Source organism: Enoplosus armatus, chromosome 7 (assembly GCF_043641665.1).
Source record: "Enoplosus armatus isolate fEnoArm2 chromosome 7, fEnoArm2.hap1, whole genome shotgun sequence".
Lineage (NCBI taxonomy): Eukaryota > Metazoa > Chordata > Actinopteri > Centrarchiformes > Enoplosidae > Enoplosus > Enoplosus armatus.
This window is the reverse complement of record NC_092186.1, coordinates 14,615,015-14,636,599: the sequence shown is the minus strand read 5'-3', so window position 1 is coordinate 14,636,599 and position 21,585 is coordinate 14,615,015. Positions and strand designations below refer to the sequence as shown.

Genomic DNA, 21,585 nt, shown 5'->3' with positions numbered 1-21,585 from the left:
CAGGGTCTGGAAGTCTGGAGAAAAACCCAAACTGTCACAGAAACACTGTCACCACACGGACAAACAAACAACACCGAGAGTCTACGGCCCTGCAATGACAGGAGGCGCGTTTGGAGGAGAAAGGATGAAGCATTCTAACTACTGTCAAGCATGGTGATGGTGGTTTTGCTGACATTGAAGTTCAATTGCAGAAAGGGGACGGAGTAATGAAGAAGGAAGATTACCTCAGATTTCTTCAATTTGGGTGGTTTTGAGATGGCTGAATCAAGCTACAATTAGGCTTTTGGTTTATACTCCCCAAAGTCCTGACCTCAACCCCGCTGAAAATATGTGGATGAGTCCATGTCCACTCTACCAATTCTGCACACAAGAGTGGTCAACCAGATTTTTGCCAGAAGCTTGTTGATGGTTTCCAAAAGTGGATGATTGAGGTGAAAAGTTCATGCAGCCAAATACTAACTGTGATTTTGTTATTCAGAATGACAAAACTGAAAAAAAAAGCTGCAGAAGTGATAGTATAATCTAATTCTGCCAAAATATACATGCCTCTTACATGTGTCTGTAAACTTTTGACCACAACTGTTCTCTTCAACTCTCTTCAATCTTCTTTCATGTTCAGCCATATGGATTTTCCCGTGTGTTTGGAGCTGTCTGGCTGATAAGGACTGAACTATGATCAATAGCCCTGCCAGTGTTCTTCCATGCCCTATCACCTGCCTGGCGCTCAGACAACAGGAGGATCGGGGCTTTAACTCGTCAGTGCCGATCACAGATAAGGCAACTGATGTTGAACATCACAAGCAACAGAATGAGAAGACTCAAGAGTGACATAAGTAGAGTTTGTCTTCTTATTTGCAGTATAAAAATCTAGTTTCCTTTAGCAACATCACAGTTAGCGTTTATTTCCTAAATCATCCCACTGACTTGCAGCAGTCATGGAGAGGGTTTGGCCAAAAGATCTCTGAGCTACTAAATAAAAGACGCTCCGACGCAGAGCGTAAGCATTACGACTGCAGGTCAAGGCTTCTCACAGCCGTCTCTCTGGTCCTGTGATGTTTTATTCAGATGCAACATTTCTCTTCTTGTTGTGCTGCAGTGTGAGATGGATGGAGACAGAGGGGGGAGAAGCAGGAGAGAGTGACGGGGGATGGGGGGGCGGTGAGGTAACATTGGGAGAGAAGGCGGATGATGTACGTAAATAACAGATAGGTTGAGGAGGGATGAGAGAGAATACAATATCAGCAACTGTTACAGCAGCAGCATGACATTTACTGAGAAGTACAATTTTCACAGCAGGCTGTGCAGAAAACCCCCAAAAATCTTCTCCATCTCACTTGGACTAAACCTGTTAATGACACCTGACCAGCAGAGGAGCAAATAGTATGAGAATACAATGTGATATTTTTATTTCAGGCATTTGTTGCCTTTAACAGGGATAGTAGCGAGAGAAGAGACATTTCAACCATGGATGTTGTCTGTTCTGTACTTCAGTACAATTTTGAGGTTACTTTATACTTCTACTCCACTACTTTTCAGATATATAAATATAAATATTGTACTTTTTACTCCATTACATTTATCTGACAGCTGTAGTTACTAGTTACTCTGCAGATTCATACTTATACCTAATACAAAATATAACCAGCTAATAAATTGCATTATTATACAATAAGCTACCAGGCAGTATATAAAGTAGTTAAAATTAAGTAGCCCAACTGTTACCAGCTGCAACATTAGTGATGCTCAGTGACCAATAATTATAATACAATAATATTATATACATTATTCTGCCATTCGGCATAATGAGTAATTTTGGTACTTTAAGAACATTTTGATGCTAATACTTTTGTACAAAGACTTTTACTTTTAACAGAGTATTTTTACACTGTGGTATTACCACTTTTACTAAAAGCTTTTGAAAAATGGGGCAGGGACCGTTTTACTAATGATCAGTGTAAAGATTAAGTGGAAGAAGTATCGTTTTTCTTAAATAAAAGAAGCAACACAACAGTTTAAAAGTACTGCATTCAAAATCTTACTTAAATAAAAGTACAGTACAGTACAGCAAAATGTACTATCAAAAGTAACAGTATTTGTTATGCACACAAACACGATTGTGATTTTTATATTGTTGTATTGTTTTATACTATTTGATTATTGTTACAGGTGCATTAATGTGGAAGTAGCACTACTGTTGTAGTTGGAAGTAATTCAAACTACATTATTTATTGCTGGGTAGTTTAATTTGTAACACTGCATCATATCATATAAACTGTTCATACTTTTTCTGTAAAATCTTAATCTGCAAAGTAACTGCAGTTGTGTGGAGTAAAAAGTGCAATATTTCCCACTGAAATGTAAGTATAAAGTTACTTACTTTAACTTAAACACAGTACCTCAAAAAGAACAGTACTTAAAATAAAAGTACTTAGTTACATTCAATCACTGTCCATCAGTCTCTCAGGTTTTTTTTACCCAACAGAAATCACAGTGTAAAAGCATAACGACAGCAGAGCTTCAAACGTCCTCACCCTGCAGGTGGAGTGAGGCCGTTCATTCATTTACAGTATGAATGGTTTCGTGCAGCACTAAAGCACACCTCCTTGAATTTTGTCTTGCTGGTTTCCAGTAGCCCAGAAGAGGACCTTGATGCTCACAATTGTAGGCATCCTCTTCCCCATCTTCCCCTCTGAGTCATTTAACAAAGCAGAAGAAACAGAGAAAGAGAAGAATCAATAGTAGAGGACAAAGAGCTGCAGTCAGTCTGACAACCGAACAAGCAGCATCACTATTGATCTGGGATGGTTGGAAAATGATGGATCGAAGGCGAGAGTAAAGTCCGCTCCACTTTTACCCTCATGTAGGCTGGATTGGTGAGCACACAAAATGTTAAATTTACAACAATATGGTCTTTTGCAGCAGTGCATTAATCTCTGTTATTGAAATGGTAACATTCACCGTTTGGGCTACTTTTTCTTAGGACGCTGCGCTCAGAAAGTAACATGTTGCTGGAAACCTTGGAGAAGAATTTTGCCAAAATTTAACACTTTTGTATTTGCAATTAATCATGGACCATCTGGCTGGCCTTGACGTACCAACTCAGCGGACAAAACATGCGATGAATGACGCTGAAACTACCCTTGAAAGAAACCTTGGTCTCAAACATCCTCACAAATAACAGCTCGGCCAAGGATTCATCCCTTTTATCAACACAGTATTTTACACACACACACACACACACACACACACACACACACACATACACACACACACACACACGCACACACACACACACATAATGTCAAGAATATGATTACTTTCATATCAAACAAAAGTAGTTTCATTTGTTTTGGACACATTTTGTGGCAGTCTCAGTGTTAATTTGCAACATGTACGGGTTCAGGCTGAGTGAGAAACGAGAGGGAAACCTCGTAGATGAGAGCAAAAACAGAAAGATATCCCACACACTCACTCCCAACACACACACACCCCTAATCTGCTACCCTGAGGAGCCTCCCTTGTTCCAGGAGGGACCCTGCACCTGCTCTGGCAGCTCAGGGGCCTCCTGGGGGAGAACGTTGAGGGGGCCCAGGAGAGGTGCGCCTGGTTCCGACATATCACTTAAAGTACACATTATTCCACACACACACACACATCCTGGTCTCGGCTCTAGCCTCAGGCGGAGCCCAAAGCCTCAACTGCCGGGCCCTGCTCCTGCTTCATATTGTCTTCAGCACCTTTACGTCCTTGACAGTTTTCGCCCTCAAGGCCTCCTCCCTGTCTGAGCAGTGATTCCCAGCCAAAGGCTCGGTCTACTCAGAGAAAAACAGGCGCTGCGTCCAGGCCACCTGTGACTTCCTACCTGTGTCCTAATTCCAGTTTTAAACACCAGCTCGAAGGAACGGCTTTACATTTGGGGAAAAATGCTTATTAGTTTTCTCCCTGAGTTAAATAAGAGGATCAATAACGACTTGTTTTGTCCAAAATATTTAATTTAGTATAACATAAAGCAGAGAGAGGCAACAGATCCCGACATGTGAGAAACTGGAACCAGAGAATGTGTTGCAATGTTGATAAATAACTCAAAGTGTTAATCGATTATCAAAATAGTTGCTATTATTTTTCTGATGACCAACTAATCGATTAATCGTTGCAGCTCTGGTCTGAAGGTGACAAAATCTGCCCAAAAGCAACTCTAAAGCTCTAAACTAATTAACAGTGAAGGGCCATTTCTTGGCTGGGAGCAGTAACTTCCTGGAGCCTTGCAAAAACCGTAAAACTGCCATTTTTACATTTTTTTTGAGCATATTAAACAAATGAGATAAAACATGTGAATTAGTGAGCTTTAGAGGTGCTGGTAGGCAGATTCTGTTGCTTTTGAACAGAGCCAGGCTAGCTGTTTCCCCCTGTTTCCAGTCTTTATGCTAAGCTAAGCTAACTGGCTCCAGCTACATATTTTCCATACAGACATGAGAGTGGTGTCACTCTTCTCATCTAACTTCAGGCACGAACGCAAATAAGCATATTTTCCAAAATGTCGAACTATTTCTTAAAGTGTGTCAGAGGCCGACTAGCTCTGTCTTCCCAGCATCAAGCCACAAAGACTCCTGTACAACCAGCACCAGACGCGGCCTTCAGTCCGGCCCGCTGAGAGATCCTGAATCACTAAAAGGTGAGGGAGCAAAGAACCAAGATATTAAGCCTCTCAGCAGCAGCACTACCTGGGCTCTATACATCAAAGGCAGAGCTGAAACCAGCAGGGAGGTTTTTTTCCTTTCACTGGGGACTCTTTCAGCGCCGTGCTGCCTGACAAATAGCCTGGAAGGTTCAGTGCATTAACCCACATGTTGACGCTGCGAACACAGAGCGGTAGAGGGGCAATAGGGGGCTGCAGGAAATGACATATGGCTCAGGTCTTTGAGGTGCAATAAACATACATGCATGTGCAGACACACAGCAAACATACAGCTATAGAAGTTCTGTTATGGCTGGTTGGTTTATCTGTGACTGACCTCTTGAAATCAATCTGGATCCTCAGCTGTCACAGACACTGTAAGAGAGGTGAAAGTGGTCCTTCTAGGTGCTTCAGCTACTTCAACCCTCCAGTCAGAGAGCTGCCACAACACAGCTGTACGTGTGTGTGTGTGTGTGTGTGTGTGTGTGTGTGTGAGAGAGAGAGAGAGCTTTGAGAGGAACCCTCATTAGGCTGTTAAGACTGAGGAAGAGCCACAGACACAACACAACCACACAGACAGACAGAGATACAGAAACACACAGGGAGGCGGGTCGTGTCGAGGGAAACAGTAACGGCGAAATGAAAACAGAGAGAGAAACTTCCACAGCACCTGTGGAGACAAGAGAGATGAAGAGATTGAGATCAACAGTGGTGCAGCTCTGATCAGAGGACACGGACTGCTGTAAACACTGAAGTCTGCAAAGAAGTTTTACTGTTTTAATATAAATTTACGTACGCAGAAGAGCCTTGTAAACTGTGAAACCGCTCCGTTAATAAAGGTTAACTGCACCAAATTGGTTTGGTTTATTGACAATTTTCTAATATGTTAATAACGTACAATACATGAGTTGTTGTAGGGATAAAGTGATTAAAAAAACAGGACTCATTTCCATCACTGTCCCTGGTGTTTTAACTGTGCACCAACTTTTATCTTGATGTAGACATGATTTCCATGTCTGACCTAAGAAATACTGGAAACTAAGAACTAAAAACTGGAAAATTAAACCATAAAAGCAGCCAGTCAATAAAATAAATCAAAGAGTTTATTGAATCATGGAGATTTAACTGTAAATTGTATAAATTCGGAGCCTCAGAGACTGAAAGACAGAAGCAGATCAGTTCTGTTTTCCATGAATGGGAATATGTGTGTGCAAGATAGTGAGTCACATTATGGGCTTAATAAGTGCAGCTTTTACACTCCCTTTAGGTCATTAACATTACAGCACATTCAAAACTTTGGCAAGAAGAAGGAGAAAAAAAAAGAGAAAAGAAAAGCCCTCTTTACCCTTTTGCTCCCTCAAGGAAGTTCATGGAAAAAAAGAAAAAAAGAGAATGAAAGAAAAATCTCCTTCATCTCTGTAGGCACCTCAAATCCTCCTGTAGCTGCAGCCAAAAACTAAATTAAAAAGACTGAAGTGTCGGGCTGTTTAACAGGCGCAGCGCTGCGCTGAGAGGGGATGGAAGTTCTCTCATGCTTAACAATTTGTTCCTCTGCTCTCTGCTGTTTAGATGGATCAAACCAATTAAAAGCATACCACACACACACACACACACACACACACACACACACCAGCTCAAAGATCAGCGGGACAAATACCTACTGCTAAATACTATACTGCTTGTTTACCAGCTGTCCTACTCCGAAATGATTATTCTTTGATTCATTTACCATCGTCACAACAAAGAGTGTATCTCACAGGTTGCTATTTCTTAACAATTAGTAACCAGTGTTGGAAGAAATATTGACATCTTACTTAAGTAAATGTAGCAATACAACACCATGAAAATACGTCCTGCATTCATAATTTCAATCTCAAGTACAAAAGTATTAGCAGCAAAATGTACTTAAAGTACATTAGTTGGCAGAATGGTCCCTGTCAGGGTGTTATATGATATTATTAGATTATTATTATCATTATTGATAGTTTGAACTATGTTGGGTAGTTAAATCTACAACAAAGCATCAGATTGTATAAACTGATTATTATAAAATCTGAGCTTAATCTTGATCATCAACTATATCTGTTAAATAAATGTGCTGGAGTACAAAATATAAAATGTATAAAATGGAAATACTCAAGTAAAATTCCATTGTGCCATCCAACTTTAATTACGTTTAATTAAGTATTTAATTATTTTCTAAAACATATAACCCCTTCATAAAGAGTGTCTTACACAATGGCACTGAATCGATTCAGCTAATTTACAACCGAACCTTTTTGAGCACCGAATTCTATTTTCAGAGTGTCCCTGTGGGAAAAGAGTGCAGGAAGGAACTCATTCAAGGTTTCCTGGGTCAGAGGTTAAAAGAGCCATGAACGAGCTCCACACATCTCGAGGTATTTACTGAATACAGGAACTTGTACTCGTAACACATCCCAGACTCTGGAGTCCGTGTAGGAAAATAAAACGAAACAGTCTCTTTCAGCTAATGGGATAATACAACCATAATGAACATGAGAAACCACACCGCTGATGAAGTCATGCACTGCAGTTTCAGTTCAAAAGCGGAGCCGCAGCCTCAGAGAAGCAGATCACAGAGCCAGAGCATTAGCAAAAGCCTGGGAATGTAGGCGCAAACAGCTGTGATTAAACTGAGGGATGACGATCCTCCACGGTGACACAACCTCATTTGGTCTCCTGGTGGCCTGCATACTTCGGCTATATACCCCCCAGGGATCCTAAAATACACTGCAGGCCAGGCCTCGGCCCAGCCAGCCAGCCGGCCGGCCGTGAGGTGGGGCAGCAGCCACGGAGAGGGGAGAGAGGAAGGGCCAGGGGGCAGAGCTGCAAGCCTGGACAAGTATGTCAACTCCACAGGCCTCAGATGACAGTCAGACTAACAACACAGCGGGAAGGTTAACCTGTTAGAAGCTTTCTCACCGCGTCCGCTTGCATGAAAAATACAGTTTCTGAGCAGTGATTCCCAAATGTTATCAGGCTGTTCACTGCTTCACTAAGAGGGAACAAAAGCTGACAAATGCACAGATTACTCAGAGTCACATACGGTCGCTGTGTGCTTTTTCTGTGGCCAACTGCCTTTATTTAGCCATACTTCAACCCTCAGATCACTTCTAAATGAGCAGCGAGGTTAATTTAAGATTCATGGCTTGATCAGGCCATCAGGGTCATGGAGGTCGTTATCTGTTCCTGTTCTAAGGATACGACTGACACACACTGGCCACATGAAGTCACTGCATCGTGTCATTTCGGCGACAGAGGGCGCAATTTGGTATTTTAGTTTATGAGGAAAGGTCACACACAGCTCCCACAACATATATACACACACACACACACACACACACACAGTACTCACAATTATTATGCCAAAACAAATTAAAGGAAATGGTTGTAATTTAGCATCTTCATACTTTCTGGAATTAATGTCTCTATGATCCTACACAGACACAGCTGCCGCTCTAAATGATATGTTTACATGAGGTTACAGTCGTTAAATGACAACTACGTCTTACTTCATCAACATCAGCAGCCATCAACAACATTACAAACATCAACCACCAAAACATACAGACTCATAAACGACGAACAGGACTGAGGATATCGGACATATGAGGAGTCTAACAGCACAAAGTTCTCAAAACAAAAAACAACCGGAAGATGAAAAATTAAACTGAAGCTTGAAATCTGTTTTGTAATAATGTTTAGTTTTAGTGAAACAATTGGTAACACTTTTATTTAATTTTATCTCCCTTATTTAGAATTTATATCATGAACATTTAATAAATGGTTTAAAAGTCACAATAATGTAGTCGTAAACACATTTAAGTGTTTATTAATGTATTGTACAGATAATGATTGTTATATAGTAAAACATAGTTGTAATAATATAAAATATGTCTTCATAGGAGAAGTTATAAGTGTGCACAAATACTGTACGTTAATAAACACTGTAAAATGTCCTTAAAGCTGCGTACGACTACATTAAAGTGTGTTATAAACCATTTATACAGTGCTTATAAATGCTAAATATGTGCAGTTAAAGTTTAGCTCATCCACAGCTATTTATACATCTCAGTATTCAATTAATTCAATATAGTGTTGCAGCTGTGGCTAACATACAGTCGATGGTGGACGGTTCATGAACTCTTTCAGATGAATGCACGGTGAAAAAAAGGCTCAAGAAAAGATGATTCTGACTCGAGTCCCACTAAGTGAGAAAGTACATACATGTGTTGAGTGGCTAGTAGCCGACCTGATCAGGGATGGAAATAATTAAGGCTCTGCTGTTGGGGTATTAAGACTATGTTGCTGCTCCCTAAGGCCCTCTAACAGGAAGCTCTTCACCTCGATTCATGTTCTGTTTAAAAAAAAGGAATACGGATGCTTCAAACCACATTTTTAAACTTTCCCGTTTAGAGGAAGAATTTCAGTTTCAAAAGTGCAAATGTTTCAGTTCAGTTGTTTTGGTTGTGACCGCTACTGATCTGTATCACACATACAGACATGCTGTATAGATCTACGAGGCCTACGAAGTTACTGCTCTGTAAACACAGGAGGCTGCAGGACTAAAGAGTTCAGGGTTGAAGATCAGTCATCATCGGAGTCTGGGGAAGATTCTGATGAAGAGGATCATGCTGATGAAGGAGAAGGAGACCAGGATGAGCATCAGCCACAGCAGCCAGTTGACAGACTTCTTAGTGTGCTGCTCCAGTCGCTCTGACTCCGTCTTCAGCTTCTCAAAGTTCATGTCTGCCTGACGCATCGACTGGCTCAGAGTCTGGGAGGGAAAGGAACCCACAAGGGATAAATATCAGAGACTACTGGACCCGTTTTTATGTTGGTTGTGAATTTTATTTGTCTTATACTGCCCACTTGTGGCCAGAATCAGCTGAGACCTGTGGCACCATGAGGAGAAAATGTTTGGGGAACAGAAACATAAAATAAAACCTAATAAACTTCCAAAATGCAAATGAAAAGAATTCAACATTGCTTGGTCTGTTAATGGTAAACTCTGACTATTTATCCTTGTATCTGCTGAACCTGAATCTATAAATGAAACAACAAATTAATTGTGTTTTGTCATTATTTTGGCTGGTGAAATGTATCCTTGGCAGGTGAATATTTCATATTTCAGTAATGTTTCAAATGTTGTAAATACAGTATAGTAGAAGTATCACAGTATTATGAATACTGTGGTACTTCTGCCATCCGGTTACCTGATTGTCCTGTTTGATGATGTTCTGTGCTGCCAGAGTGTTGTTCTTCAAATTTCGGGTCAGGTGCAGCATGTCCTCGACGAGTTTCTCCTGCAGGTTGTGGTGGTGCTGCAGGACGGCCTCCAGCTCTGCAGCAGACTGACGCTCATCCAGAGGAAGACCTCTGCACAAGGAGGGACAGCCCGGTTGACATTTTTATCTAACTGCAGGCATGTAGCCGAGGCTCTTATCCACAGTCGCAACAAACAGTGATAAAAGTTCCTATGTTGGCATTTAGCAATGTTCTGACGATACGTCTAAGGAATATTCCAGCAGCACCTGAATGATCATGATAACGATGATACACAGATGAAGTGTGATAAACTAAGAGATGCTGTGAGACATAATTTAACAGAGCTGGGAACGAGCCTGAAGCAATCACTGTTTTTTACAGTCTTATAAGTAAATACATGCAGTATAATGGACATAAGTTATTATGGACATAAGAAATAATATGTACAGCTTTACCTTCTGTTTCGCAAGTCTGTTTCTGATGCGCCTATAGAGAGGAAAGGAGAACATCACCTTCGTAAAACATCACTCTCAATCAGAAGACTAGCTTGTTTAAATATTATCGCTCTTCAGTCGAGATACTGAATTCAAGATGCCTTTGAATTTCCCAAAATATTTCTTACCTTTGCCTGATGAGCCCTGTAATGACACAAAAGAAGAAAATGTGTGAGCTGGACAGAATGTGGCCTTTAGTATTTATTTTCTACATCTGGAGAGCCCAACTTTTGTAGTATAACTAACCTTAAAACTGATAACATCAGTTGAAAGCTAAAATACAGTCTAGCCTAGGGACTAAAATGTCCACTCTTTAAATGGTTAACACATGTAAATGCACTACTTGCTGGAGGTGGAATCAGTGGTGCAACAGCTGTGAGCAAAACAATGCAGACGTCCTCCAGCAGATTTTGTTTCTACAGTGAGGTAAAGCTCAGGGGTGAACAGTCAACCTTACATCTTGACTACTCTGCACTTTAGCTCAACAGCGTAGGTCTCATCCTACCGTGCCGAGCAGCTCGTTCCTCATCTCTCCTGTACACCGGGCCTTTGTCTGCATATGGACAGTTTTAGAGGCAGGCATCCTCTCATTGGCTATTGTAGGTGTTCGTCCCGGGGCGAGGAACTGATTAGCTAAAGCTTTTTCTGTTGGTGAAGACTGGACGAGAACAGGAGAGACATGAGATGAGAAAACTGTCTGAACAGGAAAAACACTCAAGAGACCAATAAAAGAAAGTCTAAACAAGAACTGACTGTTTCAAAGAAATAAGAAATACAGAGGATATACTACTGTTTTAAAAACTGCTATGAATATTAAAGTGACAATAAAACATCCAGTACACCATACACAAAATGGCAATAATCTTAATAATCTTTAAAGTGATTTGAAAATATTGCCACTGACCAGTTTCTCTGCCTCCAGAAGTCCTTTCAGAAAATCTACTTTTCTTGTGTATTCAGTCAGAACTTCTGGTGTGGGTTTACTGCAACAGACGCAAGTTGTTATTGAACAACAGTATTATTAAAAACATATTCATATTCGTATTAGCAATAATAAAAACCACTAAGAGACATGAGAGTTAAGAGAGGTATTACCTCTGGCTTTTCCTCAGAGCCACCAACATCTCCTCCAGGGCACCAACATACTAGAGGAGAAAAAACAGTGATTGTTTACGTTGGCTGATATTTTTTTGGATGATTATATACTTTGGACGACATGAACTTGAGTGATGCCAAGCTGTGTACACTCTGCTGTGTGTTTTTGTATTAAAACGCATAGACAAACCAGCACTGAAGACCTAAACTTGTTAAAAAACCCATCCAGGTGTTAGCTGTCAACCACTTCAAATGTGTTAATAAGCAAATTATTTGACCGTGTTAAGTACTTTTATGTTGTTTGGACTGGTATATAATGGTATATATTTAATTATGTGCGATTTTCTGGGTGATTATAATGTAGTTTGCAGGTCAAATGCACTGAATAATAGTGCTTCCTCTTATTCTGTCATTCGTATAGTAAGCTAACGTAGCAAGGTTAGCAAACAACCTACAACTTAACTGTAACTAGTTACATGTTTTCAATGTGTCGGAGAGGAAAATACCACTGAAAGGTACCATCTAAGAAAATCACTAGTCACTGGTTTCAGTGACGACGTGGCTAACAGACTGAGCGGCTCACAGCTGCAGCTAACAACAACAACAGTTATGCTAATTTTAGCTAATGAAGGTCAGAGAAAAACAGCACTCAACGACAAGATTCGCTCTGTATTTACATTATCTTACCTTTTCTAATCTCCATTCAGTTTCTCCTCGTTTCTCCGACGCTATCGATTCACAGCGAGACAATAATCTGATAAAATTTATTTCTAATCTCGACGCCATGTCTGAAGCTGACACAGCGTCGCAGCAGTTATGACGACAATCAGACAGGAGCGGACGTGGGCGGAGCATCACGGCAGCGCTGTCCAATTAGCATTAGTTTACACTCACAACAATTTATACATTATAACAGTGAATTCTTATTTTATCCAACGATTTTAGCCTATATTTTAACCTTTGATCAGATTCACAATATTTGTACGAATTTAAATGAATGTTATCCCAACAACATTTAATCTAGACTAATTTTTATTTGCAGAATCCACCAAAACTTTTAGGCTAAGGTTTATGTTAATATGAAATCAAATAAAAAAAAAAAACGTTTCATGAGTGTATAAGCCTTTTTAAATGCCAAATAAATGTTATTTTTTGCGCATGTTGCCTCTATCCTTCATCTGGTAGAGAAAGGGAATGTCCTAAATAATTCCCACTAACAGGAAGTGGGGAAGAGCATGAATAATACAGAAAATAAATATGGCAAAATAATGTGTGCTCAAAAGTCCACTGCTAGCACAGAGGTTTCAACCACATCTCACAGTCTTCCTCAGCAAATGCAGTATGGAACAATACTAAAAAACAAAATGCATTTTTGTTGAAATCACTGACTGTAGCGCTTAATGATGACGACCTGAGGTCATATTTTCCTGCTTTTATTCACCACCACATTGCAAGTTGTATCATTAAGTGATATCTTGATCTTAGATTTATCAATATTTAATCATATACTGTATGCATCTTGCTTTATTCATTACTTATCTATTTTAAGTAGGTATTTCTTTTATTTCTTTATTTCCTTTGGATGTAATTGTTGTAGTGAACAATAACTTTAAACTCTGCTCAAGTCATTTCAATCATTTTCCCTAATGAAACCTCTTATCAGGACTGTTTTTGATTGACAGCTGTCTCATGCGTGTATGAGCTTTGTTGCACCTTTTGGGGACAAATGACACCTTTCTCATTGTTATCAGTGCGTGGAGTCCAGAGACTTCACATCATTCCCAACATAGCTCCACTGCTTTAAATGTGAGTTGAGTTCAAATGAATACAGTGTGTGGCATATCAGCATAGCATAATGTACAGTGACCCAAATGCTAGGAAAGAATTGAAATAATATAAACTTGACAAACTTGGCTGAGAGTCACTTGGATAGCAGTAAAGTCTAAAGGAAGTAGAATATGGTCTGCAGGTCAGGCAACTAAAATTCAACCAAAGATTTAAAGGGTCTCTCAACATATTTTACATCAGTGTCAATTGACTGTTCATGGGGAGTACAGCACAGTGTGTTAACAGGTGTATATCATCTGTGGCTCTGAAGGAGCTTTATTAAGTCTGAAATTAGTCATGTGACATCAACAACTATTTCTTGTACTGGGACATACCTGTTGATCCTGAAGAGTGGGCCCTCAATTTCAAATGGCAGTAGATTGTCACAGTTCACCCGCCACAGACAACGTGGAACAGTAATGTGATTTTGTAAAAGCTGAGCATCACTTAGTACACTTAGGCTTGATGGTTGTAATTCTATGTCGACTACAAGATGGTTTTTATCTGGAACAGATTTCTCTTTGAGACGACCTCAGGTTTGTCAAGTCACTGCTGCAGCCTCACTGGGAACAGTTAATATAACAATATCCTTTTATACCTATAAAAGTTTGATGGCAGACAGCAAAGACTTTCATCCCGTGGTTATTTCTTTTGATTCAACATAACTGTTAAACTTTCAATAACACCATTTGTGATACTACAATTTGCAAAGGATTTCCTGTGAGACAGAGCATCGGAAGTATCGAACTTCCCCCACAAGACGGAGACGCAGCTGTTTGAAGTTGCAAAAACGGCAAGACTTAACATTTAGGCCAAAATATAAAAATCAAGGCACATTAATTCATTTTTAATTAATTTGTTACTGTGTTACTGACTACATTCATATTTCTCATCAAAATATTGCTGTTGATGGGCTAAGTGCATCTGTTAAGCTTTTTTGGAAGAGACCAATTTATGGATGGTTCATAGTTTACATCAAAAAAGTACATAACCCGCATATTCTTCCCATCATCTACTGTATATAAAAAGGTGTTATGTAGCCCAAATCAACACTGAGAAACTTGACTGTACCTGATCAAAACACACAGCAGCAGACGTTACAAGCATCACGTTCTGTATTGTCATGTTAATACTAATCACCATTACAGTTCACGTCATTCAGTCCCAACCATACACTCTCTGTTACACATTACACATCAGAACATCTTCCTCGTAATCCAGACAAACTAACAGACATCATTCAACAGCAGTCATAGAAGAACATTAGTATTACATTTCATACAAAGTTGGCCAAAGCTGTGCTTCAGCAGGACCTGCTAATTGTGGGACTGTTTATTTTGAATGGCAGGTACGGTGCAGCTGAGTGAAGCCAAGTTCATTTCAGAAAAAGGGGTAAGGTGAGTTCAAGGACTTGGGGCTTTAAAGACATCTTGGCACGGCTGTTGCATCAAGGCTGGGCTTGTGTTTTTGTGGTTTCAAAGGAAAAAGTGGCGTGTGCTGCTGCTGTTTGCCTTTGCTATGAGAAGCAATGACTTCTTGTCTGGGGTTTGTTGTGCGGATTGGTAGAAGGTAAAAGTGAAAAGACACTGTTGTCCATTGCAGCTGTTGGGACGAGGCACCTATACAACAGTTGCAATGTGCATGTTTAGGTCCTGGTTTCAAAAATGTCTTGTGTCGGTTCAGTACAATAAACACAAAAGTCTGAGGCTAAGGTACCCTCTCTTTATACCAATAACCCTCCCTCCCTCTGCGAGCACTGTCTACCACACGACATGAACTTTGTCAACTCACACTGTACATCACCAAGGCACTCGCTAACATTTCAGAGAGCATGTTTTTGCTCATTAGGGGAACTAAGAAATGAAGATTGCGGCTGGAACCTGTAATATCTCCTTGAATTAGCACAAATGTGTTTTAAAAAAAACAAAAAACAGGAAAAAGAAAACAAAAATTGCTGGTCCATCATTATAAGGCTAGAGAAAAACACGCCTCTGTCCCAACTGAGTTCATCAACAGTAACCACAATATATATTAAAATGGTAGAAAAGGTGCTTGGCAACATCGTGTCCAGTTATTTTTACTGTCGTAGAGGACAACAAGACTTTAGACATGTTTGCAGTTCCTTGATTGGTTCCCACTGATGACAGCAACTGGAAAAGCCTCCATTTTGTGTTACTCCTGTTCAACTTCAATCCACTATGGATACAGCACATTTTCATTCACATGTACAGGATATGTTCCTCTACTGTGATTCTTGATTCCAGGCAACAATCCATCATCGTCATCTGTGGCAACTCTTCGTTTCTATTCATATCTGTCTGCTCGGAGGTTGTTGATCCTCTTCACCTCTCTATCTTTTCTGTTCTGCCCTGGTCAGACGTCATCGTCCATATAAGGTATGTCTGGGTCAGAAAAACGTCTCTGGCTCTTCGAGGCCTGTGTGTCATGGTGCTGGTGCTGAGGAGAGGGTGTTACCATGGAGATGGAGGAGGACAACGACGACGTGGAGGGAGGGCAGGAGGAAAAATGCAACAACAGGTCACACTCCGCACTGTCGATGTACAGGGACTGGGTGCTGTCTTTGCGACGGCCGGGCTGCTCTCTTCTCCTGACCAAGTACTTTAACTCTCGATGTCCAGAAGGGGTAGAAATCTGAGCTGGACTCGAAGCTGCAGACTGGGAGAGGATGCCTGGGGGCAGTTTAACTGTGTCTGGGATGACAGGGTTGCGGCGTTGCAGCAGATGCCTGAAGGAGGCGTTGGAGAATTCAGAGGTTGAAGAAGCGCAGCTGAACACAGAGGAGGAGGAGCTAGCAGGGGTGAGGTTTGGCAGAGAGACGCGTCCACCAGGGACTTTAAGTCGCTGGGCCAGGTCTGATGGTTTGGGTGGACAAACTGGCCTGTATCTCCTCAGCTGGGAGCCACCTCGTCCTTGAGAGAAGGAGGACAGAGGAAGTTGAGGAAGACAATCATGTTTTCCTGAAAGCTACTTGTTAAATTCACACAACAATCCTGAGAGGGTGAAGACCAATGGAAGATCATGCAACCATGTTATATACCAAACAATATGTTCAGCGAGGCACAATTAGGCAAACATTGGATTGGACACGTTGTGCCAAATGTTCAATTAATTAATTTGGATAAAGTTTGAGCATGCTTCTGTGCCACACATGCATTTACATGCATACATGGGTGTGCAGACGTATGCACACAAACACACACACACAAACACACAAACACGGTTGCTGTTCGTCCAACCTGCTTTGTTACAGAGCAGACGTCACCGCCCATCACCATCACTGGTCCAGACCTGCACCACAAAAGACAGGAAGGGCCCAACCCAGCGGCCCCGTGGTCTGGTCAGAAACCCACAGGTGAGTGAGAGAAACAGGTAGAAGGCAGGAAAGGCCAGACTGTACCTTAATACTGACCTTCAGGCTCTGAGCCGTGAACGGAGGAGCGCTGCTGCTCGTCCAGAAGACTCTCGGAGCTCAGCGAGGCTTCGGAGTCCAAGTTCTCCTGGTCTGAACCAGGCTGCTCCATCTCTGGCAGTCGGCACGCCAGATCCTCTCTACAGAGAAAGAGATTACAAGGACATCAGAGACATTAGAGACTGGAGGAGGACGCTACACTGTGGTGAATAGAGAAATGATACAGGAAGCATCCTTACTTCTCCTGTTTGATGGACTTGATGCGTTCCACCAAGTTCTTCTCAGCCTCTGCGTCTGAGTCCAGAGGCTCATTCTCGGGGACGGCGCTGAGATCAGAACTGACTTTCTCGTGCACCTGCGGAAGACACAACATCACTGATCCCTCAACCAACTCAACTTAAACACGTCCATTATGTAATTATTCATATAATAATCACACAACAAACACAAAAAACACACACAGCTTTGACACAAATCTGAAACTGATTTCAGATTTTGTTAGTGAGGAAAAGAGAAGAGGCTGGACGGTGCCTGTGGCATTCATGCATCTGCACATCATTCCTGCAGCACTTCTGTGAAAAAATATCTTATAGGTAGTACAAAAAGTCCTGTGATAGAAAAAGGAGCTTGTAAACACATTAACATCCACCCTTCAATACAGCGCAGGCCTAAGGGGTTTACACATGCAAACACTTCATGTTGAGCAGTGATAAAAGTTAAATCACCACAATCAAGAAACGTCCAACAACTCAACAACCAATATGACATGACTTTCAGAGCTTTGTGGTCTTCTTTCAATAAAAAAATTATGAATGAAAAATAAGATAGGAAGACAGTGGAATAGCACAAAGAAAAAAAAAGAAGAAAGAATGATAACCATCAAGCTTTGCAAGTCACACTATTGTCAGGCCGTTGTCTTGTTTTCTAAGACAACAACAAAAGTATTATTACAACACCAACCCAGAACCATCTTGTCCTCTAAAGAGAACAAGAATAATGGCAAACAGCAACATGCAAACTACTACCAGTTAGTAAGGAGGAGTAAAAAGGATTACAGGTAGACAAAAAACAAAACAGCCAGAGCGTCACCCACATCTAACATGCCATGCACAGGCGCTTCTACATGGCAACACGACACTACACACTACAAGACTACTAGACCTACTGTACTAAGAGAACTCAATGATACATACCACCACTCCTTTGTAAGGAGCTGAGAACCTGAGAGGTAAATGCCAGTAGTGCTACAGAGAGACAAGGAACATTGGCCATGTTACCCATGTAACCTGAGAACAACTGTATCTGACACTCGGGCTATTGTACGATTTTAATGAAGCAGGAAAATGTTACTAACTAGTAAAGCCGAGTTGAGTGTATGATATAATAAGACATTATTGGTAAGTAACAACTCAGTTTCTTTCCTTTACATCCAGGCATGAGGCTGAACAACAAACTAAAACTTTATGTTGTTGCCATGGTAATGAGATCACACTAAATCGAACAAAGGTGATCCAGAGCGAGGCAGCGTTTTGGTTCTCACCGTGTTCTGTCTTTTGAGTTTGAGCTGGTTAACAGCCAGTGCCTCTGCGTACTCCAGCTGCTCGATCTCCTCCATCTTCTCGTTGTAGCGTCTGATCTGCTCATTGATGAGCATCTCTATACACCTACAGAAGGACGAGGGAGCGGGACGTCAAACAGCGTGTGCGCAGATTTACAGCTGCTCACTTGTTATGCTCATGTCATATATGTGATATTAACAATGAACTACAGAATAAAGGAAAAAGCAGATTTTGTTTTTTTTTGCTTCCATGATATTCTTACGTGGTCGTCTTGGCAACATCCTTCATGCTGAGCAGCGGGTCAGCGCTGTCAGGGCAGCGCAGGACACACGGGGCAAAAACTATGGCCAACGAGTTAGGAGACATGCGGTTGTGAGCCTCCTCTTTACACACCCTGCAAGAGAGTTCATGAGATATTAACACGTAGTTTAATATGGGGAGTACATACAGTGCATCCGGAAAGTATTCACGGCGCTTCACTTTTTCCACATTTTGTTATGTTACACCCTTATTCCAAAATGGATTAAATTAATTTTTTTCCTCAAAATTCTACACACAACACCCCATAATGACAATGTGAAAAAAGTTTTTTTGAAATTTTTGCAAATTTATTAAAAATAAAAAACTAAGAAATCACATGTACATAAGTATTCACAGCCTTTGCCATGAAGCTCAAAATTGAGCTCAGGTGCATCCTGTTTCCACTGATCATCCTTGAGATGTTTCTGCAGCTTAATTGGAGTCCACCTGTGGTAAATTCAGTTGATTGGACATGATTTGGAAAGGCACACACCTGTCTATATAAGGTCCCACAGTTGACAGTGCATGTCAGAGCACAAACCAAGCATGAAGTCAAAGGAATTGTCTGTAGACCTCCGAGACAGGATTGTCTCGAGGCACAAATCTGGGGAAGGTTACAGAAATATTTCTGCTGCTTTGAAGGTCCCAATGAGCACAGTGGCCTCCATCATCCGTAAGTGGAAGAAGTTCGGAACCACCAGGACTCTTCCTAGAGCTGGCCGGCCATCTAAACTGAGTAATCGGGGGAGAAGGGCCTTAGTCAGGGAGGTGACCAAGAACCCGATGGTCACTCTGTCAGAGCTCCAGAGTTTCTCTGTGGAGAGAGGAGAACCTTCCAGAAGGACAACCATCTCTGCAGCAATCCACCAATCAGGCCTGTATGGTAGAGTGGCCAGACGGAAGCCACTCCTTAGTAAAAGGCACATAGCAGCCCGCCTGGAGTTTGCCAAAAGGCACCTGAAGGACTCTCAGACCATGAGAAACAAAATTCTCTGGTCTGATGAGACAAAGATTGAACTCTTTGGTGTGAATGCCAGGCGTCACGTTTGGAGGAAACCAGGCACCGCTCATCACCAGGCCAATACCATCCCTACAGTGAAGCATGGTGGTGGCAGCATCATGCTGTGGGGATGTTTTTCAGCGGCAGGAACTGGGAGACTAGTCAGGATAGAGGGAAAGATGAATGCAGCAAAGTACAGAGACATCCTGGATGAAAACCTGCTCCAGAGCGCTCTTGACCTCAGACTGGGGCGACGGTTTATCTTTCAGCAGGACAACGACCCTAAGCACACAGCCAAGATATCAAAGGAGTGGCTTCAGGACAACTCTGTGAATGTCCTTGAGTGGCCCAGCCAGAGCCCAGACTTGAATCCGATTGAACATCTCTGGAGAGATCTGAAAATGGCTGTGCACCGACGCTTCCCATCCAACCTGATGGAGCTTGAGAGGTGCTGCAAAGAGGAATGGGTGAAACTGCCCAAAGATAGGTGTGCCAAGCTTGTGGCATCATATTCAAAAAGACTTGAGGCTGTAATTGCTGCCAAAGGTGCATCAACAAAGTATTGAGCAAAGGCTGTGAATACTTATGTACATGTGATTTCTCAGGTTTTTTATTTTTAATAAATTTGCAAAAATCTCAAATAAACTTTTTTCACGTTGTCATTATGGGGTGTTGTGTGTAGAATTTTGAGGAAAAAAATGAATTTAATCCATTTTGGTATAAGGCTGCAACATAACAAAATGTGGAAAAAGTGAAGCGCTGTGAATACTTTCCGGATGCACTGTACATTCTGAGAATGAGTGGCCTTGATAGATTTATGTCATAAAAATATACCACGAAGGACAGGGAGAATTCCTACCTGACGAGGTGGAAGACGAGTCTTTCCAATGTGTTGAAGTTTGCTGTAGGAAGCTCCTCCAGCTCTTTGTATATAGCATGAAGCTGCTCCTGCTTCTCTGGCAGTTCTACCAAGAAGAGAAAACACATAATGAATGAAACCCCATAACTAAGCATGAACACTAATAGTCCATCATATTTTTGAAAATGCCTCTATTTCATTTTTAATCATGACTAATGAATGTTTTCCACCTTACATGTCGTTTCACCTGACAAATTGCCATTTAAAAAAACAGTCAAACAACTTAAACAGTCTACGACCCAGCAGCAGATGAGGAAAACACTGAAAAGAAAAGGTTGCCTATTGTAAAATTCTGCCCCCTGGTGGGGGGTGTCCTCCTCACCCACTGCATGCAGGAAGTCATTGTAATGTGTGAAGGTCATGAGTGGATCTGGCAGCTCCCTCAACCACTGTTTCACCAGGCCCGTCACTGTGTGGATGGGGTAGTCCTCGAGGCAGACCAGGTGGGGGTCTAAACACATCAACAATGTAACATTTTATGTATGTTTAACTAACATAAACAGCCAGAAATTGGATGTGTTGGATAATTGATGTTGATAAATAAATACAGTACAGTTCCCTAGTTCATCATCTGGTAGCTGTAAATGTTAAATAGAAGAGTCTAACCGGTCTCTAGTCGCTGGTGCAGCTCTTTCATGCGGTTGGCAGAGCCAGACTTGCGGTAGATGCCCTCGGTGTAGAGGCCGTGCATCTCCACATGCTCCAGCATCATCTCCAGCACCATCGGCACAGGGTTCTTATCACTGACCAGGTGACTCACACGCACCCCGAAGTGCAGACCACCAGAGTCCTCGTCACTCTGTGGATTCAGACAGACAGTAAGAAGCCTACTTATCCAGTCACTCACCACAATCCAGATACAACATCCGTGGAAATCACACATTCTTCACTACAATAAAGTTTAAGCCTGATGGGAGCTGTAGCTGTTGAATGCAAAAAGTCATACTGAGTCCTAAAAAATAATTTAATCTTTGTTAAAATGAGGTGCATAGATGTT

General features: G+C 41.4%; 2 protein-coding genes across 2 annotated transcripts in view; both read right to left on the bottom strand.

Moving 5' to 3' along the window:
- Positions 1–8,656: 8,656 nt before the first annotated feature.
- Positions 8,657–12,360, bottom strand: use1 (unconventional SNARE in the ER 1 homolog (S. cerevisiae)). Its single transcript, XM_070909455.1, has 8 exons — positions 12,241–12,360; positions 11,554–11,603; positions 11,363–11,441; positions 10,964–11,116; positions 10,587–10,602; positions 10,420–10,450; positions 9,913–10,075; positions 8,657–9,473 (listed from the first exon to the last, which is right to left on the bottom strand). The coding sequence occupies exons 1-8, from the start codon at positions 12,337–12,339 to the stop codon at positions 9,291–9,293; spliced, it is 774 nt and encodes a 257-aa protein (XP_070765556.1). The 5' UTR covers positions 12,340–12,360; the 3' UTR covers positions 8,657–9,290.
- Positions 12,361–14,211: 1,851 nt separating this feature from the next.
- The window catches only part of LOC139287258 (myosin IXB), a 57,969-nt gene continuing 50,595 nt past the window's right edge, over positions 14,212–21,585 (bottom strand). Inside the window, exons 36-44 of the mRNA XM_070908224.1 lie at positions 21,195–21,387; positions 20,911–21,039; positions 20,529–20,634; positions 18,632–18,763; positions 18,351–18,474; positions 18,004–18,054; positions 17,050–17,165; positions 16,811–16,950; positions 14,212–16,310 (exon numbers count right to left, since the gene is read on the bottom strand). Coding sequence (XP_070764325.1) covers positions 15,754–16,310; positions 16,811–16,950; positions 17,050–17,165; positions 18,004–18,054; positions 18,351–18,474; positions 18,632–18,763; positions 20,529–20,634; positions 20,911–21,039; positions 21,195–21,387 — 1,548 coding nt within the window. The 3' untranslated portion in view covers positions 14,212–15,753. The remainder of the gene's footprint in view (positions 16,311–16,810; positions 16,951–17,049; positions 17,166–18,003; positions 18,055–18,350; positions 18,475–18,631; positions 18,764–20,528; positions 20,635–20,910; positions 21,040–21,194; positions 21,388–21,585) is intronic.